The sequence below is a fragment of the Salarias fasciatus genome, chromosome 14, assembly GCF_902148845.1.
Source record: "Salarias fasciatus chromosome 14, fSalaFa1.1, whole genome shotgun sequence".
Taxonomy (NCBI): domain Eukaryota; kingdom Metazoa; phylum Chordata; class Actinopteri; order Blenniiformes; family Blenniidae; genus Salarias; species Salarias fasciatus.
In genome coordinates this window covers 38,222,816-38,248,220 of record NC_043758.1, presented here as the reverse complement: position 1 = coordinate 38,248,220, position 25,405 = coordinate 38,222,816, and the positions used below count along the sequence as shown (strand labels likewise).

Sequence of the window (25,405 nt, the reverse complement as noted above, 5' to 3'; positions counted from 1 at the left end):
TCAACTGGGGATATCACAGGACGGTGGAAGGAATACTTCGAGGACCTCCTCAATCCCATCGCCACGTCTTCCGTGGAGGAAGCAGAGGCTGAGGTCTCAGAGGTGGACTCGTCCATCACCCAAGCTGAAGTCACCGAGGTGGTTGGTAAGCTTCTCGGTGGCAAGGCACCGGGGGTGGATGAGATTCGCCCTGAGTACCTCAAGTCTCTGGATGTGCAGGGACTGTCTTGGTTGACACGTCTCTGCAACATCGCGTGGCAGTCGGGGACAGTGCCTCTGGATTGGCAGACCGGGGTGGTGGTCCCCCTGTTTAAAAAGGGGGACCGGAGGGTGTGCTCCAACTATAGGGGGATCACACTCCTCAGCCTCCGCGGGAAAGTCTATTCCAGGGTACTGGAGAGGAGGATCCGACCGATAGTCGAACCTCGGATTCAGGAGGAACAATGCGGTTTTCGTCCTGGTCGTGGAACAGTGGACCAGCTCTATACCCTCCATAGGGTGCTCGAGGGTTCATGGGAGTTTGCCCAACCAGTCCACATGTGTTTTGTGGACTTGGAGAAGGCATTCGACCGTGTCCCTCGTGGTGTCTTGTGGGGGGTGCTCCGGGAATACGGAGTCCGGGGCCCCCTGTTAAGGGCCGTCCGTTCTTTGTATGACCGGAGTAGGAGTCTGGTCCGCATTGCCGGCAGTAAGTCGGACCTGTTCCCGGTGCATGTTGGACTCCGGCAGGGCTGCCCTTTGTCACCGGTTCTGTTCATCATTTTTATGGACAGAATTTCTAGGTGCAGCCAGGGGCCGGAGGGGGTCCGGTTCGGGGACCACAGGATTTCATCTCTGCTTTTTGCAGATGATGTTGTCCTGTTGGCTTCATCGAACCAGGACCTACAGCATGCACTGGGGCGGTTCGCAGCCGAGTGTGAAGCGACAGGAATGAGGATCAGCACCTCCAAATCCGAGGCCATGGTCCTCGACCGGAACAAGGTGGCTTGCCCTCTCCAGGTAGGTAGAGAGACCCTAGCCCAGGTGGAGGAGTTTAAGTATCTTGGGGTCTTGTTCACGAGTGGGGGACAGATGGAGCGTGAGATTGACAGGCGGATCGGTGCAGCGGCTGCCGTGATGCAGTCGTTGTATCGGTCCGTCGTGGTGAAGAAGGAGCTGAGCCGAAAGGCGAAGCTCTCGATTTACCGGTCAATCTACGTTCCCACCCTCACCTATGGTCATGAGCTTTGGGTCATGACCGAAAGGACAAGATCCCGGATACAAGCGGCCGAAATGAGCTTCCTCCGTAGGGTGGCTGGGCGCTCCCTTAGAGATAGGGTGAGGAGCTCAGTCACCAGGGAGGAGCTCAGAGTAGAGCCGCTTCTCCTCCACATCGAGAGGGGCCAGCTGAGGTGGCTCGGGCATCTGTTCAGGATGCCTCCTGGACGCCTCCCTGGGGAGGTTTTCCGGGCATGTCCCACCGGGAGGAGACCCCGGGGAAGACCCAGGACACGCTGGAGAGACTATGGCTACGTTCACACTGCAGGCTGAAGTGACCCAAATCCGATTTTTTTGCCCCTATGCGACCTGTATCTGATCTTTTCCTGACAGTCTGTACGACGCAGATCCGATTTTTTCAAATGCGACCCGGGCCACTTGGATATGTGGTCCTAAATCCGATACGTATCGGATCTTTTGCTATGCGACTTCAGTCTGAACGGCCAGGTCGCATTTATCCGACCTGCACGTCACAATATGGGGCACTGAAGACGTGTGTCTTACCGTGAGTGTTAAAAAAAGGCGCTCGCAGACGCACATTAAGGGAGTTCTTGTCATCCGAAAAATATTATTGAACTCCGTATCATTAAAGCCTCTCATCACTGTCCCCCCACTCCTGACTGCGTTTCTCTGTTGCTGCCGCTGCCCCACAAAACGCCATGGCCAAAAACTTGGCTCTCTTCCTTCTCATTCGCTAAATTCTGCAGCGCCAGGACAACGGGGAGGAAAAATAATAATATCCACACGCGCGCTCTCCCTCTCTCTCTCTCCCTCTCTCTCGCTCCCTGTCTCTCTCTCTCTCTCTCCCACACACACACACAGAAGGAGCTCGGCGCGGCTGATTAGAAGCGCAGCACTGAAATGATTGCTCACTATTCAATTGTAAGAATACGTGTTTGATCAGTTCTTAAATGAATCATCGACGCTTGAAAAGCTACAGATTCTGTATGTTGTTTGTGAGTTCAGCAAACACTGAAGCGCTGCTGCGTGACATCGTTCTGTCCTCTTCTGCGCATGCGGGACACTTTTGGGTGGTATTCCGTTCAGACGGGAGATCACATACAAGTCGCATTTTAATGAAAATGTGAACGAACTCGCAAAAAAATCGGATTTCACAAAAAAATCCGAATTGAGCATTAAGCCCTGCAGTGTGAACGTAGCCTATGTCTCTCGGCTGGCCTGGGAACGCCTTGGGATCCTCCCGGAAGAGCTGGAGGAAGTGTCTGGGGACAGGGAAGTCTGGGCATCCCTGCTGAGACTGCTGCCCCCGCGACCCGGCCCCGGATAAGCGGCTGAAGATGGATGGATGGATGGACGGGTTTCTTCCTATAAAGGTATCAGGAACATAAACTGCAGCAGATGAAGCACGTCAGACGGTTCTGCGCCGCGCCGCAGTAACGCCGGCTTCCTGCGCCTGGCGGAGTGTTTGCACAGAGCCACTCTTATGAAAGCTCTGCGAGCCACCAGGTCTTGTAAACGTAGATGAGCCAGAGCATTTTACTTCTCCCCTTTGAGCCGGTGAAGAATGTGACCCATTTACAGGAAAACACTTATTATCCTTTCCCTGGGAAATTAAGTGTGTTTGACGGGGCAGCAGCAGCTGATCATTAGCACTTAGCAAAACCCCATCCAATCTAATTCCCAATTATCAGGAGGACACTAGAAGCGTGAATCTGAATATTCTAATTTAATTTCCCGCTCGCAGTCTTTGTGCGCTCGACCCCTGCTCGTTCGCGCTCGCTCCCATCTCAAATCGGACCCCCTCTTCGCTCCAGTGCCTCTTGACCACATTACTTCACTTGCCATCCTGACAAGAATGGCTAATAGACCCGTTTCCTGAGACGGGCTGAGGCTAAGCTGTGGAGATCAGGGAAATGAAAAGAGATTGGTTGGGGAACAAAAAAACTCCGGCAGCAGAGGCTGCGGGGACGCTGCATGCAGGGCATTAGTGCATGCTTACGACTAATTATATCTCCAGTGATATCTCCTCCAGGCGTGGAGGCTCCCTTTGGTTGCACTGATAGGAAATGAGTGCTGTGGCTGCACTGGGATAACATCGCAGAGTGCAGCACTGCCTTCGCCTCCTGCATCACGACGATCGCTGCACTAAGACACATGAACATAAATGACTGTGGTATAGACGACGCCGTGGTGGCTTCTGGGTAATATATGGCACCGTGACACTGTCAGGGAAATTGGTTTTCAGGGTGGAGACTCAAGGCCGGCGGAGGAGCCTTGTGAGGGGAGCGAAGGATGAGTGGAGATCAGAGCTCTCCATCTCTCATGTGGTAAAGCTGTCAGCGCCGCACATCCAGATCCCGACGAGTCCACCTTCACACGGGAGAGGACGACACAGCAAACACCGGCCCGGGCCTGCAAACACCGCAAGCAAACACCAAGCGGAGCAGACAGAAGACGGGAGCTCCATTTGTCACCCGTTCAGATTCACATGTGACCAGATCTGGATTATTACCAGTGTGACCAACAGTCTGACAATTGGCTGATTTTTGATTCTAAAACCAACATTCCACCAAATTCCACACAATGCATCTGGATTTGGATGATCCAAATATGGTAAACATGATATAAATACACGGAACCCTTTTCTTCCATTTGGAAGTGCAGTGATGGAGAGCCAGAGGTCGAGCTGCAGCCGTCTTCTATACATTATTCCGGAGAATGAAGAAAACGGCGTGTCTTTGATCAAACTCTGCATAAACCTCATAACGCAGTCCAGTCTAATGGATGCTTCAGACACTGAAAGCGCTGTCAGGTAAAACTTTCTCAGTCAATTATCTTGACCTTAAGCACAGCGGTGTGAGAAGGAGTGTAACAATATCTGAGATACAGACAGATTGTATAATGCTGCACCATTTCTACATCCCGCCGTCTTTTTGTCACTCGGCAGAACATCTTTTCTGTCTCCACAGTGCGCTGATGGACGGTTTCTATTCTGCCTATTAAACCCTGTGATTGTTCGGCGGCGTTGACCTCAGCGCCTCCGCCGCTCTTCTCCAGATCAGACTCTGTTCTCGCTTCACCCGTCTGTACATTCATCAGTGCGGCTAACAGTTTTCGCCGAGACGTTCAGGGGCGAGGAGGTAGAATGCAGCGTGAAGGCCAATCAGGGACGACTCGGTGGAAACCTTCAGGTCCCGCTCCTCCTCCCTGTCTTTACTTCCATAACCTGACAAACGGCGGCGCTCTCTGAAGCTGCCGCCCTGTGTGAAGTGTGACGGACGCCGTGTAGCTGTCAGCGCACGGCTCTCTGAAGCAACGCTCTTCCTTTCATGTAGAGGCAGAAGAACCAAAGACCCGTCTCCTCGCCGTGTGTGTGTGTGTGTGTGTGTGTGTGTGTGTGTGTGTCTGTGTGTGTGTCAACAAAGTGTAAGTGCAGGAGTCTGAGCCGCAGCCTTCACGCAGGTCACTCTCATTCATTATGAATGTGAAGTTCTGCGCAACGCGCTTTGATATCGGGAAACAATTTAGCGCCGGCTGACAGTCGGCGTCTCGGGGGACCAATAAAAACACTTTTAATGTATTGCAAACTCCAGGTCAGCATGTGGCTCCTTATAAAATTCACAGTTGGCTGTATTAGTCCCAGGTGACGAGCATACAGCACATTAGCGTGACACGGCCTGAACCGTGCCAGCTGGTTTTACTTTATGATCAGTAACAGCAAAGAGAAAGCATCAACGGAACGGGGATTTATTCCAGATACGCTACAAGAAGGTCGGGCAGGACGAGGGAGTAGTTTCATCTCTGATTCACTGACCGACGTCAGTCATCTTCATGCACAGATGGGATTAAATGGCCAGATTAAAGATGGACTCTTGGCGCCGTCCACCCGACAGATTCATCATTTTGGAGACGAACACTAAACGCAGCGAGGCAGACGTGTCTTGATTTTCTTCTTCAAATACTCATTCAGGGCCTGCCAGGCTGCTAAAAACCACAAACTCGCAGTTTCAGCTGACAGTCTGGAGCAGACGGCGTTTCAGTTTCAGAGTCTGGAAACGGTCTGGGCTTTACGTGATCCGGACGGCGACTCTGCCTCAGTCTGTTCAGCACCTCCAGACCCACCGCACACTGGGATGCACCTCAAACAGACTCAGCCTGTTCAGTCAGATTTCCCTTTTTTCCCCCGGTGATTTCCTGGAGCTGTGTGAGGTCCAGTAAATCACCTGGGGGGGGGGGGGGTCTCCAGGCAGGGGCAGCCCACTGCGAACACCTTTTATCCTCACTCTGGAGAAACGGCCCGAAAGAAGCCCTCCAACCAAAACACAGGCGTCATCAGGAGTGTGTGTGTGTGTGTGTGTGTGTGTGTGTGTGTGTGTGTGTGTGTGTGTGTGTGTGTGTGTGTGTGTTTGTGAAGTCCCTCAGGTGAGAAACCCATTTCCAGATTTCCTCTCCTCTGGAACTCTCCGTCTGCTGAAACAAAGTAACATCCAGCTTTGTGTTCCAACATTTTTCTTCTTTAAAACATGAAACTTCAGCTGCGGCAGGCAGACAGGAGTAAATCTACCGTACCGCATCAGACGCTGATATTTACTCTCTTAAAACAAGGAAAGTCATGTGAAGCACCAATATCCCATAAACTCTGACACCGTCTGATATGTCTGTCCCTAATAAACTGGTAAACTGACCGAGCAATGTGTCATTTTCCCTCCACTGGACGGGATAAGCATCCGATCCCTAACATACTGTATGTAGAATGATACAGAAAATACCACAAGTATGGAGGTTTGCGTTAGCTGTGACGTCCTAGATTTGATTTCTGGTTATACCAAATTCTAAACGCGCCATAAAGCAGAACGAGGCTGCAGCTCAAACTCGTTTTAAGCAAAAAAGTTGTTTTTGTTGTAAATTTCTTGATACATAATGACTGTTAGTGAGCAGAAACCTCCACTGCATTATGGGATAAAACTTTATTCCAGGTAACAGTTTGCTGAAAAAGCAACAAATTTAATTGTAATGTCAGCTGTGTAAATCACAAGAGTAACTGGGAAAGTATATTTCAATTTTAAACAACATAAGAATTGGTGTCAAATGTACAAAAAAAAAAGTTCTGCTCTTTAGTGCGAAGTTATTTAAGTTATGAGTGAAATCTCCTCGATGTGAAGCCGTCTCTTGGGACATGAACACATTTTAAATCATCTTAACTTCTGGTTGGATGTTTTAATGTGAGGAAATTTCAGAAATGTGCTGTCGCTGTTTGTCGAATTTATGCCAAACAAACTTGGAAGAGCAGTTTTTTTTTGTGAGAAACTGAAGGATAATGTGCTTGGAGAAATAAATGTGCACGTACTACGAAGCTCAAACACATCAGCAGGTAAAACCCTTCTTCATTATAATCTTCCTAAAAGCCTCAACGCATTGAAGAACTTACTGACCGGCTTCAAGTTTACTGATGTAACAAACGAAACAGAGCAGACACACACACACTGCCCATCAGGCAGGGATGAAGCAGGCCGTTCAGCGGCGAGTGGAGGGAGTGTGGAAGTAGGAAAGCAGCGGCAGTACCTGTGTAGCCCAGAGAGTTGTCGTCCTGGTGCTGGCTGGTGGGAGCGGGCGTTGCCCCTTCGCCGGCCCCCTCCTGAGTGACTCCCGTCTCTGTCAACAATAACACCAGAGGCACTGAGAAACCAGACGCATTCTGCCCACTGCCCGCGGCCTCGGCCCGGACCCGCAGCCCTCCGCCTCCCCCGCACAGCCAGGCCGCCAGCATGCCGAGGAGCGGCGGGCTCCAGGGGACGGTCTGCAGCCTCATCCCAGCGAGCAGCGTCCACAATCCCAGCTCTGGCTCCCTGTGAGGCCGGCGACGGATCGCTGGTGATCACCTCACCTCAACCATATCAACAGCTATGAGTGGCTGCACCAATAAAGAAGCACATGGGCAGGCCGGGGGGGGGGGGGGGGCCTATGCATGATTGACAACGCCGCTGTGTGCGTGCACACACCGTGCACACAGTCCCGATGCAAACACAATGATGCACCATTAATTGCTAATCAGGCCCCTTTGATTGGGCCGGGCTGTGCGTGTCTGCGTCTCCTCCGGACTGACAGGTTGAGCGTGTGCGACAGGCGGCGTGGAGGGCGGGACGGCGGGGGAGGGGTGCAAAAGAAAGGCCGGAGAGGGCCGGGGCGTGCATGGGTTATCGGGGCGGCGGGAGGCCAACTGTGCCGTCAGGACGGCTCGGTGGGAAATAAATCGTGCCTCCTCCCTTTGTGTGCCACTGACAGGGGGCTCATCTGAGTTTGTGGGGGGGGGGGGGGGGGGGTCTGGGGCGTGCACGTCACTGGGACCTTAATTGCCCCGCCCCTTCAGCTAAGTGAGTGAAGTATCTGCTCCCTCACTGAATTCTGGCAGCACTTCGGATATACAGCGCACAGGAGAGCACTCTGATCACTGGAGAGTGAAAAGAAGGTGAGCCGGCGTGTCCCCCCCCCCCCCCCCCCCCACCACTAGAGACTTGACAGTTAAACTCTATAGACTCATTGCGTACACAGTGATGCCCCCCCCCCCCCCCCCCCCCCCCCCCCCCCCCCCCCACCCCGTCACACTTTACACCGGACACTTTAATCATGCCAAACACAAAGACGACGTTCAGCCCGCAGTGCTGCAGTTACTGTGACGCTGCAGGAGCGTCACGCCGTGCCAGACCGATCAGCTGTCCATCCAGACGCAGCGTCCGACGAGCAACACGCCGGGCAAGCAGGGCATGAGGCCTCCAGAGAGTCGTGCACATGGATGGAGCGTGAGGAGACACGTGATGGGACAGAATGAGACATGAAACGTCTGACGTTGCAGCTTGACACCAGGTTTCACTCTGCTTCGAGAGAGATGCAGGTTACTGGCTCCGATTGAGAACACAAGCAGAGAGAAAATGAGCCCAATGTGTTTTCCTTCTGAAAATAAATACAATTTGTGACTTATGCTCCTTTCATTTCCTTTTAGAAATACAGAAAAGACAGTGGTATTGATTTTAGTCAAGGATGTGAAGCCATTGCTAACGAATCACGCCTGAACCCTCATCATACTGCACCTGTCTGGAGAGAAACTATTCTAAAAGCACGAGGAAGACATTTAGCTGGTTTAGCTGAAAAAATCTACATGGTAAAATATGAGGATTTCATGAACATTCACGTTGCGCTTGTCCCTTTATTACACCCGATGCTCTTCCTGCCAGCCAGGATTGAGACATGGGTCGAGCCCGTGTTGATATTGATCTTGATTCTATTTGCTTATTCCAGAGTTTTCAACCACATCTCACTGTCTTCATCTGCTGATTAAGACACAAAAATACTACTGATGCCAACAGAAAAAGTGATTTTTGAGCTGTTTTCTATTTATTTCTATATTCACATTGCCCGTTATAATAAATGTTATTCAAGCTGTTTGCTGAATTCAGTCAGCTCCGCTGTGCTGGCTGTGTCTCTTGTCTCCTCCTGTCTGCTCGGCGGGATTCTCTGGGTGGTCCACAGCCAGAGACCACTTCAGAGCTCATTAACAGGTGGAGTGTTCAGCTGCCCCGGGGTCATCAGGACGGAGAACCGGCTGCACCACGCCGCGCCGTATTTTTTATCAAAAAAATACAAAGGCAGAGTCCAGAGGCGGGGCTGCAGCTACGTTTGGTTTTTCGGGTTGTTTGCGGTGCTGCGGCCTCAGCGGCGGCTCGCCGAGTCACTCGCAGCTCTTCACAGATTTGAATACAGGAAGTGGAGATGCTCGCTGCTGCCGTGGTTATCGTATCACTCCGGCGGCGGCGCTCCGGCCCTGGCAGCCGTCCACGTGACGGATGGAGTCTGACTGCGCAGCTTGTTAACAGGACTGACTGATTGCTCGCTGTAGGACACGTTCCTTCACACAGGCCGATCGGAGAGACGGCACATTTCTCCACCAGGCCTCCAGTAACTCCACTGATTGAGTTCTTGGAAAACGTTTGCCGCTAGCGTCTGTTTACTTTTTTTTAGCCTGATGACAGAAAAAAAATATGACTCGCCAACAAGAACGCTAATTATGGGGCAGAGCCAACGAGATCTGACTTCTTTCATTTGTTGCCTCGTTTACAGCAGGTTGGCTCTCCTGTGAATCAAAGGACATAACGTTCAGAATTCCTCCTTCCTTTCCAGGCCCGGGTTCAGTCGGCTCCGCCGTTGTTCAAGGCGGACAAAGGAAGAAAAAGTAGCAGAAAAGCCTTTTTCAGCAGAAGCCGGTCTGTCTGCTTCATCTGTTTCCACAGCACCGTGACACTCATTTCCATTTTGATTACACTTCTTTTTTTTGTTTTCTGCATGACTAATGGAGTTTTAATCAGGCCTTGAGATAATACACACACACAGCGAGCACATGCTGCTCGGGAGAAGGAAAGAAAAGGAGCAGAGTCGTAGCGGCGAAGCCGTGTTGGTCTGCAACTCTCACAGCAATTTAAACTGATGTTAAGAACAAACGGCCAATATTTAACCGCAAGCTTCTGCGGTTCAAGTCCAAAGATGAGAAACACGCTGAGGAGACAGAGAAAACGAGGGTCTGTCTTTAAAATACAAAAAAATAACCAAGCGAGCGAAAGCAGCGCCGTCGGATGAGAAGTGACTGTGACGAGATTAAAACCACAGCGGAGGAGAAGCTATGAGACGTCTCAATGACAACACGGCGCCCAGCGAACCGCTGAGGCCACCGGCTTTACAGCAAAGGTTCAGCGCTTGGCAAGCTACCGTCACCCGTGTTCCTGCCCAGAGAAGGTATCGATATTGAAAGTAAAAGCATGAAGCTGACAGCTCTGAATGCTTCTCTTTCAAGAGGGCGGCGAGGGGAACGAGCAGCTGATGTGAGTCTGCCGGCGTCAGGTTTTCTTTTCTAACGGTAGGTATTGTATTTAACATTTCTCTGTAGATTTCTTGACTTTTATAGTCTTTTGTCCTTGAAACAAACTTACTCAAAATCACGCTGACGTTCACTCCTGTGTGTCTAGATATCCTGTCCTTGATCATCTGGGATCGATGGATCGTTGTGTTTTCCAGCTCTTTATCTCTCTTCAGTGGTGAATGAGTCACGGAGTCACCAGCTGACCTGAAGCTGGCGTCAGTCGCCGCGCTGATTAGTTTAACACACACCGCCAAGCTGCAACTCTCACATTAAGGGTAATAGTGTGATTATGTGCTGTCAGCATGAAAGGAAAAGTGATTCCCCAACTGGGAAAACAGACGTCAACACCTCCTGTCAGAAGACGGTTCATACGCCGTGATCCTCCGACACGCCGCCGAGGAGAGTCTGTTACTCCCATCGTCTCATTTAAAGCACCTCAACTTTAAAGACGCTACAGTCGCTTCACAAATAAAAAAAAAGAAATGAGGAACTGGCAAAGTGGAGAGTCAAACAGAGCAAGGGTCAAAATATAGAACAATGCAGAAAGTCTGTAAAAATACTCAGAACCTCCTCATGTTGTCTGGCTCATGTTTCACAATGTTTCTCCTTCTATACTTTACATAAATATACATTTAATCATAAAACTACTACAAAAAGCAAAGTTTGTTCTTGACTGATCCACTGAAATCAGTCTTGATGACTTCCTGGAAAGTTGAACGCACAGTTTTGTGTGTATTTCAGTAGTTTGCCTCGCTGAGAGACAGCGGGAATTGAATTATGTCTAAACGGTGTCCAAACTTTTTGCACTGCCATTATGCTTTCAGCAGCTCTTTAAAGCTACAGTATAACTACGAAAGAGGACCAATTAAGTTTGGATTCTGTCTCGTTTGCAAGAAGCCAACCGTAATGAACGTTAACGTCATCGGATTTTGCAGACATTTTCCACTAAAGATGTTCTTCACAGTTCCAGTTTCCCTGCTGCAGCTGGAGGAAGCAGACATTCTGCGTCCGCTGCGACCCGACCTGCCAGGCTGCCAGTGAGTGAACGGATGAACGGGAGGCCGTGCTGCTGACAGCAGCACTGAGGTGGTGTAGTGTTGTACGTGATCCCAGACACAGTTACAAAACCCGCGGTGAGTAAACGCGTGTGTGTCAAAGCGTGTTACAGCTGGAGTGACTCACCCGCCGGTGGATGAGTGGCTGATTGTTGTTGAATCAAAGTGTAAATCTGGAGGAACCCTGCGCCAACTGGCTCGCTGACCGATGTGCTTGGAGGGCATCAGCGACCAACCACAAAGAGAGAAACAGGCCGGCGGCTCCATGATAAACAGAGCTGATTGGCTTGAAAAGGGGCAACGTTTTACAGAAACTCAGAGCCAGACAGGAAGCCTGAGCGTCAGCAGGTCAGGCTGCTCTCAGGGACGATCTGCGGCTGAAACAAGGACAGAACTCTCAGCGAATGCCTTCTTTCTTCACACGCATCTAAAAATGTGATTTTCAGTTCATCAGCACGAGTTCAAAGCAATCCGAGCGGAGGCGAGCGACACCCCGGGCTGCCAAAGGCCCAGACGCTCGTCTCCGATGACCCCGGAAGACATGCGCCGGCCACAGGGACAAGGAAGAGTCCCCGAGGTGAGGAGAGAGCTTTTAAGATCTCCGGGCCGCGGCGAGCAGCGTCTGAATGCTCCTGCGTGTCCGTCTGTTCAGGCGTCTGACTCAGAGCGCTCGCCAACGACCACGCCGCCGCCGAGAGAGCAGTGACCTCCTGTGACCTCTCACTGTAAAGCTGCGTCTCGCCGCCGCCCCGCACGGACCGCCGCGTTTCTGTCCATGTGTGGGCGACTCCAGTGGAAAACCGCAGCCTACACTTACTCTCTGACGCTGTCTCTCATGAACGTCTTTAAAAAAAAAAACCCACAGCCCTTTTTACCGCCCCGGTTACCGAGGAGAGGAGAGATAAAAGAGAGGAAAACATCTGCAGAAGAAACTGGAAGCTGAAGACGAGCCGAACGAGCTGAGAGGGCAGCGGAGCAGGTGATGCCGAGCTCGGCTCGAGACCGCAGCAAATTAATGACAAAATGCAACGATGCTCCACCGCTCCGCGATAGCGGTAATCAGACACACGTGGTCGCACACACTCACACACTCTCACACACACACACAGAGTCATGTTGGTGTCACTACAGGGGACTTCATCAGGACTTAGTCTAATTTACTGAAGATGACGGTTCTTTCACTCCTGAGCGTTTCAGGATGTTGCAGCTGATTTTTCTCTCCTCCTTATTGACTTCATAAATACGCAGCTAACTCATGACAACAGTGATCTCCGCATTGCATCATGGGAACGCCTGAGGTTCCAGGTTCGATCCCAGACCTCACATTGTCCTCATGTCAAAGTGTCCTTGAGCAAAACGCTGAGGTCCAAATTGCTCCCAATGGATAGATTAAGGCCCCGTATGGCACACTGGTGTGTGTGTGTGTGTGTGTGTGTGTGTGGATGAATGTAATGAACGATGTAAAGTGCTTTGGGGACGAGAGGAAAGTGCTATATAAGTGAAATCCATTCACCATTTGAACACCTGGGAGTAAAGAGCTTCCATCGGAGGGTGAAACAGTGAAGCAGAAAAGCCCGAAAGCCGAAGTGTGAGACTCACTGAATGTTAAAGGAAGTTATGCAGCAGAAATGCAGAAATGATCCTGCGTCCACAAGCTGCATAAAGCGCTTTGTGTAAAACCAAATCCACCATTGCTCAGTGCTGATGGCAGCATGGCGCTGTGTGTGTGTGTGTGTTGGCGCATGGTTTGAACCAGAGGGAGGAACCTGGGGATTCTGGGAGTTTCTAAAGAGAAGACTCGCCCATGATGTAGAAACCTGCTGACATGACACCCAGCGTTCGGTTCACACCAGGCTCTCCCATTAGTCCCTTTCATCCTACAAGCTGTGTTATGGCCACAACAAAGGAGCAAACACTGGATTCATCTGGGTCTGGCGGAGCGGGCCCAACAGCGCCGATGACAGGCCGTCCTTTTATCACGCGTTCCTCATGTTGTCAGCGATGCTTTGCAGAGAAAGCGGCAGACAGCGGAGCAGCTGCTGACCTTTAGCGCCCAACAGCGCCGGGACGGGCCGATATTTACCGCCTGCGAGAAGCCAGGCCTCCTCGTTTACATGTCAACATTTTTACGTGCAAGATGCCGTGTTTGGAATTTGTGCTGTTGGCGCGCGCGCACACGCACACACACACACACACACACACACACACACACACACACACTCTCTCTCTCTCTCTCTCTCTCTCTCTCTCTCTCTAATTACTACTTTGGATCTATAATACAGTCTTGACTAACATGTGAACCACAGGGGGCGTGTCATTCTAACACACAACTTGAGTAAAACAAGTGAAGTGAAGCACACACACACATCGTGTTCTAATGGGCGACATCACATTTTTGTACTATGAACCCAGTTTCAGCCACACTGAGGTGAACTCCGGGTCTGAACATGGGTGGACTGACGGCCTCAGCCTCTCAGCGTTACTCATAAAAGCTGTTTTATGAGTCTCAGTCAAAGAAAATACAGCAGAAATGAGACAAAGGCTTATAGACTACGAGGAAAAGAAACCAAAAGATGAGATTGCAGACAAAGTAAAGATGAGACAGGAGCTCAGATAAAGCCATCAGCACTTTCTCGGTCTGGTTTTGAAAAAGGAAAATACAGAAAACACTTGAGCGATGCTTCCTGCTCTGTTTCCACTTCCAGTGAACAAACTGCTGCAGCCTGAGCCTGTGAAGGGAGGACTGTTTCCCCTCGAAGTTCCTCAAAAATGGTGCTATTAAACAAGTATACATCATGTAGGAGTATAGTAAAATCAGATTACATTTTATTATATGAGACAGTAAAAGTCCAGCGCTTCAAAATAAAACCTCCTCGGACAGACTCTGCCCCCGGCGGACGGCGCTCGGCTGCATTTTCAGCGTGGTTCGAGGTATTTCTGCTCAGTAATGACTTCAAGGTAACAATCCTGCTCGTTTTTCTGTGACTGCCAATGTCACAGTCCAGCCGCCATCTGATCTGAAGTCAAGCAAACTGAACAAACAGCCGGCGCTATCTGCCGCTCCCAGCCTCCCCCGCCCCCCCCCCTCCGCCCCCACGAACACACAAGCGCTCTCATTCCTCCACGGACTGGTGCTTGTCAGGGAGAAACATGTGTATGCTAATCCAGCGGAGCGCACACTACCCGTCCACAGGCCGAGATAAACCCACTCTGCTCTCAGCGCCTTGTTCTGATTAGCTCAGATGAAAATGAGGCTCTGAGAAGAAGTGTGTGTGGCGGGGGCCTCGCAGGCACGAAGCCAGGTTCTGAGTCACGTCAGCACTGGCAGCTTCAGCAGCGAGGCTCGTTCAGAAGTGTAAAGAAGCACATGAAGACAGTCCAAGTCTGCAGGCTGGCATCAAACGCATATCTTTATCTTCTTCCACGTTACATGAGTTTACATCTGGAAGGAGGGATGGAATGTCAGCGAGGCCGTGGCACGGCTGTGACTCAGTCCCAGTGTGTGTGTGGATATTCACACACTTCACAGGAGTGTCAGGCAGGCCTTTGTACTTTACGATGTCATGCTAGAGGAGAAATCCCCCGGATCTGCGTTTCAAACCCTTCTAAAATGCAGAAGTTGTTAGCAAGCCAGCTGAGATGAAAGGAAGTCCTGGTCCGGGCTCTCGCCTTCGGCGTCGTCAGAATATTTGTGTTGCGCTCCGAGAGAGACAAACGATGTGTTAACAAGTATAAAGATGAAATTCATTAGGCTGTCAAGCGAAAACAGGGCTTAGCATGAAGGAAATGTAGTGTGTATCACCCCGGGCAGGTTCTTCAGTCAAAACGCTCCGGGATGAAGGCGGGGTCATGATTTACAGCGTGGGAACTCAGTCTGCATCCCGACACGCCGAGCCATACGTTTCCCTGGCGGGACTCAAACCAACAGTCATGGAACGGTGAAAGATCTTCTCTTCGAACTCAAACCAGGCCTTCAGACCGCTTTCTGCCGCGCAGGTGATCAACTGCAGCCTCATTAAATCAGAACCTGTTTCCACCTGACATCCTGCCAGGGGGCCAAACACAGCGCGACAGGCTGTGGAAGGATTCATGATATTTCATTCCTCATTTGCTATAATTCATGTCATCATCTCATCTTATGAGGGAGGTTTTAAGAGTTTAGTCTGAAGGGCGTCTGGATTCTAACGCATCTATTAGCGATGAGTTTATATCATTACGGTGAGTAACAGGCAAACCCTCCTGGTTGGTTTGAGATCCACGGAATGAAACGGATGAATCGCAGCTGTGGAATCCAAACTCATCTGAAAACGGCATTAGGGGTCCGTTCCTCTCGCGCTGTGTTTTCTTAGCTTCCCCTAAATATGCCTCTTTTCTCTTCCACTAAAATCCAAAGCAAATCTACAGTTTTATTATGTCTCATTCGCTCATAACAATGATTGAATATTTTTTCTGCCGGTGCTGAATAAACCGGGGTCGGCCTCGGTCTCTGATGTTTTTATGTCGGCCGGAGCGCGGCGGTGTCACATGACACATGGGAGCGCCGAGGCAGCGGCGGGCCGCAGGCTGCGAGAGGCAGCTCGTAAATCCAGGAAAGGCAAGAAACAAAGGACAAAGTGCGAGTCTCCACACCTCCCGTGGAGCCGCGGAGCAGCTCTGCCTCCTCCCGGCCCTCCGCCGCAGAATCAGCCGGATTTATTAGCGGCAGGTGACTCTCAGCCTGATCCTGGAGCGACGCGCTCCAGGATCGCCACTGAATCACCATCTGTTTGTCTTCAGCCCCCTCCATTTTCATCCCACAGAAAGAGGGCATTTTTGTCCTGAGAGATGAGAATGTAAAAAACTAGCCTCCCAACATGAAGCAAATGGAACTGACCATGGTTCATTGCAGTAAATCTACAGCTCAGTAAATCCCACAGGAACATTTCAGATACACTGAAGACGGGGGAAACAGACATCTGCTGGAAATACGTCCAATACCGCCTTCATGTGGCGTGAGACTGTGCTCTGTCCTCCTCCATCCCACTGTACTCTGAACACCGCTGTGACTGCAGAGCTGAATCCATGACCGACATGAGCATGTCTCATTCCAGAGCTCCAGTTAGCAGATGAATAAACGAGGTTTTATGGCGCTGCGCCTCTCTGACTCATATCCCTGTGGTTCCCTGTTGTTCTGCTCTTCATATTGACTTTAACAGCTTGGAGAATATTTCTCTGCTGGCCTCGCAGTGAGGCGATTATGTTGCAGCTAAACACAGAAACTTGATTAAAGTAAAAAAAACAGAATACCTGAAGGAGATACAAAAATCAAGAATGCAATCTTGTGCGGTTGTGCAGAGACACGGCGACACTGAGGCTCAGCTTATCACCGGGGGTGAAACTGTAAACCCGACCTTGGGATTCTGCTTCCCCTGCGATGCCACCGGCCGTCGCCCTCCGCCCAGAGGAAATCTGCTCTGGGCCTGAGTCGTAGAAACAGATGGCTTGAATATCATTCTCCGCACAGACGCAGGACACAAGCTCCGGGTTAACCAGCGTCTGAGGAACGGATTTCCTTCACGGCCGCTGATGCTGTTAAACAGAGCCGGGGATTGTTGTGAGGAAATGATGTGTGTGAACGCTGAGTCAGCGGCCGGCGGATGCTGATGCAAAGATCCTCCTCCACCACAGCCGAGCGACCACTGACACAGCTGGATTGCACTTACGCCGACGTGCTTCAGCCATGCAGACGGAACGACTGGAAAAGCGATTGAGCTCATTTCCAGCAGCGTTCTGGGGGAGAAAATGTGTTTCTGGATTGCTTAAAAGCTGCTGCGGGACACGCTGAGAGACTGCGACATCAGCATCAGGTTCAAGCTGCTTGTAAAGTTATGTATTCATTTTCCATTAAACCGGTGTCAAGTAGCTGAGGCTGCTTCAGTTTGGCCTCAACGCCCAAGAAACGGAGCAGGACTGACTTTGTGAGCATCATCAGCAGCAGCAGCAGCTCCTCACCCTCCACTGCCGTCAGTCACATGACCGGACTGAGTCTGAGACAGAAACTACAGGAGCGACCCCGGCGTGAAGATGCTGAGCTCTCCGGAGGTGTGAGGCCTCTCCTGCAATCACCACTTCATCAGCAGCGGGGAGGGAAAACACATTTGGTTCAGTCGTGGCGAACAGCAGACTGACCGCCGGTCTCCTGTCCCTGATCACTCCAGGAAACGATTCACAGAAAACCAAACACAAACCCGTCTCATGGGCGAGAAGGAGAATTGAAGACCTGACAAATGATGCTTTGAACTGAATTCATTCAGTCAGACTGTTTTTTTAAACTGTCTTCTGACTGTTTTCCTCATAATCATCAACAGAAGCAGCCTAAAACTGAAGGGACGCCACAGAACGCGATCGCTGTTCGGGTTTTGAGTTTTAGCTCCATCTCCTTATGTTTAGCATCCTGAAAAGCCAGAAGTGTCATGATATTAAATAATCATGAGAAAGGTGGGCGTGTGCTCATAAAATTGAGATGTGGTGAAGTTTGTATCCAACGCATTTCTTCCACTTCACGTTGTGTTTATGTGAAATATAAATCACCCTCTCAACCAAAAGCTTCTTTCAAATACATCTACAGGATTCTTTCAAGTGTTTTACACCAGAATTGATTTTTTCCCATACTTTATGTTGAAGGAGATGTGATTCATTTTAAATTTTAAACTCGTATACATTAACAGTATTAAATACAAAACCATAAAGACATTCTTTTCATGTATTCGATGCAGCAGGAGAGAGCCGGTGTTGAGGTGGAGAGCGCAGCGCCAGCTGCTGCCTCGTCTGGATGGCTTTACAGCAGGTTTTGAAAACTGGGATTTATAGTCCGAATTACAAGACGACAACACTTTATTTCTCTGTATCCAAACCTCCAGCTCCTCATCTGTGTGTCCGTCCTGTGAAAGTTCCTCAGCAGCCTGTAATGGTCTCTACTTGTGTTACGTAATGTTATAATAACGGCTCTAATAAACCGCTTTACCACCATGCATTATAGATGCTGGCTGAATGATTTTGCATGATTCTTCTCATGCTTCTGAGGCTCCTGTTGGATAACAGATAATACAGAACAGACGATAAAAACAGGAATTAAAAAAAAAAAAAGAGCCTCGTTTCCACAGGAATATTTAATCCAACCCACCAAAGCAGTCAACAGCAAAGCAAAGTTTCCACAGATCACTGTGAACGTTTATTAGAAATTAAAGGTTTTCATAACCAAGCATCGGGATTAGCACAAAACAATCTACAAAGTACACATTCCCTTTGTTTTATGTGCATTGCTTCACACTGCAAACGTGAGCCGACCTTTTCGTATCGACGCTGACAGAAATCCCCGCACTGACTGAAGGTTTGGCAAATAGCATCAAAGAGACGGGCGTCACGGCGAAAAGGGCCGAATACAAATCAGAAGTAAAGGCCTGCCATTGTTCTGCTCATGTCACTTGTCAGAGATACGTCTCCCGTCCAGATGTGAACGCCGAGGCTTTGTCCGCACAAACACCGGCCTGTAAAACGGTCGAAGTAAAAGTTGCGTGAAAAAAGGAGAAATAAAAGATCAAGGAGTGGTGCCATTTGATTTTTAACCTTCACAGACCTGCCTTAGCACTTCATGACCCCTGACCCCGCATATCCTCTGGAACCCGGGATCCCTGTGAGTCGGCTCGGCCCACGCCTGTCAGAGCCTCATATTTATAGACCATGGCTGATCACGGTGTCCACCTGCTTTTTCACTTCTCTCAACATAAAAAAGTTTCAATTCTGCTCATACTTCACAGCACATGCAGCAGAGGGGAGTTTGTGAAAGCGCGCATGTTAAAAACTGCAGAAACCTCAAGTTCTGACAGACGAGCAGCTTCGGTCGACGTATACAGCTCTGAAGAGAAACGCTGGTGGGCTGCACGCCAGATTTCACACTCATGGCCTCTAGAAACGATATGTTGGTAGAAATCAAACCTCTTGAAGATTTTGAAGCTGTTTTTTCCAGTAAGTTTTAATATGACTGTGTCCTTTAACGCCTCAGCCTCAGTCAGCCTGAGCAGGGTTATCAAGAACTGTGATCGGAAGAGGAGAGAAAACTGACGGAACATAGCTCCTCTAATACTAAAATTAACAGTGACAGCCGACTAAAACTCTGAACAACGCCGCTCTGCAAGCCAAGGACAGCTGTTTTTAAAAAAATATGCATTCCTTAAACACAGCGAGGCATCGACAGTGATCGTGCTACGTGCCTGAAACCGTCTGCTGGTTCTGTTTCTGATGACTGTGTGTCTGTGGTGAGGCCTGTCTGGACTCCATCTGGCCTCTGACCCAAACCACAGGATCCAGTCCGCACTTCATTAGCGCTCATTCCTTCCCTTCAGTCGCCGCCGGGCCGGCATGCCGCTGTTGCCATCTATTGGATGTTTCAGTTCATCATATCCTTGCACGGACCCGGGGACCAGGTAGGTCGTCTGGAAGCTCCGGAAGTTTCATTTTAACTTCACACTGCAGGATAATCTGTCAGAGGCGTCTTCCAGCCGGAGCTGCTTTCTGTCACATCAGTAAAGCCGCGCGGCGATATATCACTCCGCTCTTTTACTTTCCTGCAGAGTAAACAGGAAATATTATAAAGTGCACGGGAGGAAAAGTTTCAGCGTGTCTGAGATCAATGGTGCGCGCTGAATGTTTTCTGAGAGGCGGCCAGTCATGCTGCTGTGGATTGTGTTCGCGTCCAGCGTGGAGTAAATCAGCCGTAAATCCTGTAATCTGCCTCATTCATCACAGGGACGAGGCGATGTCAGGGAGAGCAGGACGCCGGGGCGCCGCGGGAGGGCCGGGCGGGCCGGAGAACAGGCTCATCCGTACGCATGGGTACAGAGAAGATGCTGCATCAATTATGGATGGTGGCGTCGCTTTAGAAGAGGGTCAGCCCATCTGCTGGGAGCGGCACAGCAAACCCGCTCCGGAGCGGCCGAGCCGACAAGCGAGCCGCTGGAGAAATCAAGGAAGAGGTGCAGAAAGTCAGAACGTGAAGGAAAAGGATCTTCAGAGGGACAACCGAGCTCCGCGAACACGAGGAGACAACCGGCCCCTAAAAATAGAAGGAGCGATATTTTATTTATCGTGGATGCGCACAGGCAAACCCAGCCGTACGCATTTCGACTGCTGCGGGTTTCTGTAGCGGGCAGAATGTGTGTCTGTGTGAGTCTGGCGAAGAGGCAGAGGAACACATCGGCATAAAACACGAAGGTCTCACTGCGCCGTGGAGAGGAGCCGCTCCTGGCTGAGATTTGGTCTCAGCTGCAGAATAACAGCCGGTGACATTATCGCTTCTATCGGCAGGCGGCCCTCATGCGTTTCACTGCATTCAACATCCAGCAGATGAGTCGATAATCCCGCGCACGTTTCTATTGGAGACATGCTCCCATTCCAGCGGTTATTCCAGATAAAGCCTCTTCTCTCCGTATGCAGGATCAGATAGGCGGGACTAACGTGACCCCGCCGTCGGAGAAGGTTCCAGTGATTCTATCACAACCCGGACCGGGACGCGACTGAAACGGATTCACGGTGGAACGACTGACTCATTCTGGAGCAGCAGCGACAAGCTGTAAACACAACACACACACGTTTTCACCAGCAGAGACCTGTCAGCAAACAGTGGCGTGCTGGCACATGCAGCAGCACATCGGCGTTCGCGCACTGCAGTCCTCTCAGCCAGGGGGAAATACGGGATTTACCAATACCATAAATAAGAAAATCTATATTCAGCACTCAGAGCAATGAACACGGAGATAGATCATGTTCACTGGAACGACCATAAAGGCTAAAACACACATCGTGAAATCCAATCAATATCATAAGAATATGATTAATTTTATTACAGATACAATACTCCCCATCAATCATCGATAAAGCACCACTTTGACCTGTTTCCTCTTCAATACATAAGAATGAATGAACTCCTGTTGTACGGGGTTTTTATTTTCGTCTCTTAAGACTGAGTCTTGATACAGAAGGAGTTGAGATACAGTTCAAAATTTATATTATTAAAAAGAAAACCCAAAGTAGAACTTTCGCTGTAACAAGTGAAAAAGTCACGGACAGCATTTTATAATTCACAGTAACTTTTACATAAAAGAGTTTGAGCAGAGGTTTTTACTTCTCTATGGTTGTGAAAACCTGCTAACAGCCCTGAAACGATGCCAGCCAGCGGTGCTTTCCAGCGGTTTGTGACTGTGGAAAAGAGACTGAAGCCGAGTCCAATAAAAACAGGCTGGTTTTGTTACAGCGCGGCTTCAAGGACTCGACCGGGATTCGCACCGTGTCGGGCTGCTGGGTCGTGAAACCCGAAACACGCCGCCTTTGTGTTTTTGGATGAATATAACCTTGGATAAAAGCGTCTTTCTGAATGAACTGTAACTCTGGACAACTTCTGAAGTGTAAAGTCATCATTCATAAGTTTCTGTACATCTTATTTTTTTTGTTTGCTTAATTCACAAAAGTCAGAAAGTTTTGCGGAGTTAGACCAGTCGGAGGCGTTGTTAATCATTTAAAATCAGAAACAGCAGAAATATTCCAATAGCAGTGTTCAGGAAAAAGGTGAAGCTCCTGAAGAAAATGACATCTGGGTTTATGAACTAGGTAGAAATGTCCTTTAAACACTTTGAATAACATCCATCCATCCATAAGCGCTGCATTTAACTTCATTTGCACCTAGAACAGGCCGTCAGAGTGGCACAGTCTCATTCACACACACATTTACACCGACAGTGGAATTAGAGGAGGCAGTCTTCGACCAGCCGCACTGCGAGGCGGCGTGCTAACCACTTCAAACAGCCTTTGAATACAGGAAGTGCGATTCAGCCGCCGCCGCCGCAGCAAATAACAAGCTGAAAATACTGAACAGTCAAAGTTAAACGGCTGTGGATAACCAGGCCGCGCTGCTGCCAGAAAACTGCCTGAACGTTTGAAACGCGTCCCGGGATTTCGAGCCATAATCTCTGTGCACACCTGTGTTTCCACTGCATGTTAGCTCGGTGCGAGTGCACGTTAATGCGCTCCTCGCTCTCCTCCGCAGGTTCACCCAGAGGCTGGCGGCTTCCAGGAAGGGTGCCACAGATTTAGAGCTCCGGAGCACACCGTCAATTTATCATCCCTGCTGGAAAGGCACGTGCGTAAAGTTGATTCAGTGGGACACTAAATGAAGGAATTCCACTTCACAGAATGTTTCCAGTCAAACAGAGGTGAAGATTTTAGGTTTTCGCTCATAACAACTGAGAAAACTGAAGAAACTCGCGTCTCCATCCTAACAAAACATGTTATCATGGACTGATATCCAGCACTACCATTCCGTTCTGTGAAGAGAAAGTCAGCTTGTCTTTGCAGCTAGCCATGCACGCTTACACACTTTAATCAAAATAAGTTTGTGCAGTCAGTGTTGGACTTTTGCCAAATTGCAATTCTGTCTTCCAGTATCTAAAAATAACACCAAATTCAAGACTTCCAGTGTCATTGCCGTGGAAAAGTGCAAACGATATCACATTTCACTCCGCCCTGACACCAGCCGGTGTCTCCTTGGGAAGCCAGTGACCTGCTCTCAGTTGACTTAGTGCCTTTCCCATTCCATTCCAGTCATTTAATCTTGGAACGGTATCAAGATAGCGATCTCCCTTTAACCTCCACAGAGGGGACCGAGACAAAGGGACATACCCCCACTTCATCACTCAGCGTCAAGCGGCGGTGGCATGCCAAACAATCCCATTAGCCGGCGGCCAGAAGCACCGGGACGCCGGCGCTGTCCCGAAACAACTGCAGCGCTCGGCTCCTTTCAACATCCTCTCCACATCCGTGCACTCGTGTGTCAGCATTTCTAATGAACTCCCAGCTACGCTCGGCTTTTACTCGGAGGAAATAGGCAGCTCCATCACCCTGAGTAGCTCTTTACAACTCAACGCTGATCAATTAATGACTGCAAATGAGACCCAGCGAGATGTTGGTGCGGCAGCGTGAGAGGGAAGAAGAACAGGATCATAAACTATGAACTGCAACTCCAAGCAAATCCAGACGCAGAGAAGCACTCCCGCAGTCGGACACAGATCTGAGATGCCTCTTAAAGCTGGCAACGCACGCCAAGGTTCCCGGGCTCGTATAGATGATTCATTTCAGATTCAGGTGCTGAGACTCAAACAGCGGAGCCACGCACTCTGAAGAGCTTCTCCCGTCTCACCCCACAGGTCCAGGGAGTGAGACGGGAGCGCAGGACAGCAGACGCTCTGAGGAGTTCCAGAAAGAGCAGCAGAGGAAGAGGACAGACAGCGAAGGTGTGGCGGAGGGAGGAGTTACTCACGGCTCCGGTCACCTTTCCACCTCCAGCTTCCCCGGTGCTTCCCCGAGCCGTCGCCCGGCGCACACAGCCCAGAAAGCACCTGCATCAGCACCAGCAGCACCGCCAGCGGCGGCGTCCTCCGGCCCGCCATGCCTGTCTCTGAAGCTCGCATCTGAGGCTACAGCGAGGATCCGGGCGCCGCGGGGCGTCCTGCTCCACTCTCGGTCATGTCCACGCAGCTGGACCGCGGCTCCAGAAGAACAACAGGCGCCCCGCAGGGTCCCTCGCAGTGTTAGCCCGGGGTCACGACACCCGAACCCCACACTGGGTCACACGCTCACTGCAGACGCCCCCTCTGGAAGTTTGAAACATCGATGTTCTTTCTCTCTCTCTTTTTTTTAAGTGCCTGTTGGAGTCGTCGAGGTATTTATTGCAGTGCTGGTTCAGAGCCTCGGAGCAGGCAGCAGACTCCTCTCTCCTTCGCCCGGCGGGAGTCCGGCAGGTCACGGCGCCGCACGGCGACACGGCTCCGTCCCAGGAGCAGCGAGTCCTGTCAGCCACGCCGGGCGGCGACTGAATGAGTGAGGGCGTCCAGGAGAGTCCAGGAGCGCGCCCTCCCCCTCCGCCGGCGTCCAGCCGCCACGCGCCTCACATCAGACCAGGCAGTGTTGATATGAAAATAAGAAATAAATCACAGAGATAGTTCACCGCAGAGCAGCCTTGACTTTGTCAACAGACTGAGAGAGAGGGGGAGAGAGAGAGAGAGAGGGAGAGAGAGAGAGAGAGAGAGAGAGAGAGAGAGAGAGAGAGGGAGGAGGAGGGAGATGTGGAGGAGAGAGACGGAGTGAGACGAGCGTGGGGGGTGTGAATAGCAATTTCTCAAGAGCATTGGCTCTTGCGCTTTTGAACATGATGCTCGTTCACGAGTGTGATTTCAAGCAGCCTGACGGACTGGTTGTAACACGTGGTGTGTGTGTGTGTGTGTGTGTGTGTGTGTGTGTGTGTGTGTGTGTGTTACTGAAACAGGATTACAGTAAACTAATGCTTTTTTTTCTCATATAAAAGAAACAAACTGTTGTGTGTGCACACACAAAACAAACTGCCAGCCCGCTCCGGATAGAAAGAACAGACCGGTTTGACGAGGTGTGTGTGTGTGTGTGTGTGTGTGTGTGTGTGTGTGTGTGTGTGTGTGTGTGTGTGTGTGTGTGTGTGTGTGAGAATTTGAGTCTGTGATTGTTGGAAATTAATACCTGGAACTGTTTATGAAGGCTGTCGGAATAATAGCAGTTTTAATGTCATTTCTCAAGCCTGCCATGTCAGCCTGACTCCACTGACGACGCCACCAAAGCTTGGGTTCGTCTGAGCTGTGATTTCACACCAGCGATGTGTGTGTTTGCTTTGTGGATGATCCATTTGAATATGCCCGATCTGTACGAAAATGAAGGAACTACGTTCACACACTTCATTTGCATCAAATGTCAACTAAAATATTTAATCAGAAGTCTCATAATCTACTACACGCTTTAAATTCCCTTTAAAATGTACACAATGCATGGATCTAGAGGCAGGTGCTCACAGGCTCTCACACACACACACACACGCACACACAACAAAGATTATTTTTGTAAAAAACAAGCTCAGCAAGTCTGGGTTTAGAGTTACAGCGCTCGTTTCCCCCAGCTGCCCCGGCTGTCGGAGGCAGGTGAGTGCAGGTTAACGTGGGGAAGCGGAGGCGTCGGCAGCGCCGCCCTCGTCTCTTTCAGACGCCCTTCATTACCGCTGAGGATAAACGCCACTATCAATGCTACCAATACCAATGAGGTCATCTCAGGAACTATTAGGAAACATGGTAGAGTCCTGAACCGTGCAGACAATGCTTTAGAAAACTGCTGGCCATGTAAT

At 50.2% G+C, this 25,405-nt stretch overlaps 1 protein-coding gene across 1 annotated transcript in view; it reads right to left on the bottom strand.

Moving 5' to 3' along the window:
• Nucleotides 1–24,211, bottom strand: part of robo1 (roundabout, axon guidance receptor, homolog 1 (Drosophila)) — a 155,303-nt gene extending 131,092 nt beyond the window's left edge. Inside the window, exon 1 of the mRNA XM_030107741.1 lies at nucleotides 23,525–24,211. Within this exon, the coding sequence (XP_029963601.1) occupies nucleotides 23,525–23,675 (151 nt within the window). The 5' untranslated portion in view covers nucleotides 23,676–24,211. The remainder of the gene's footprint in view (nucleotides 1–23,524) is intronic.
• Between the last annotated feature and the right edge of the window lie 1,194 nt (nucleotides 24,212–25,405).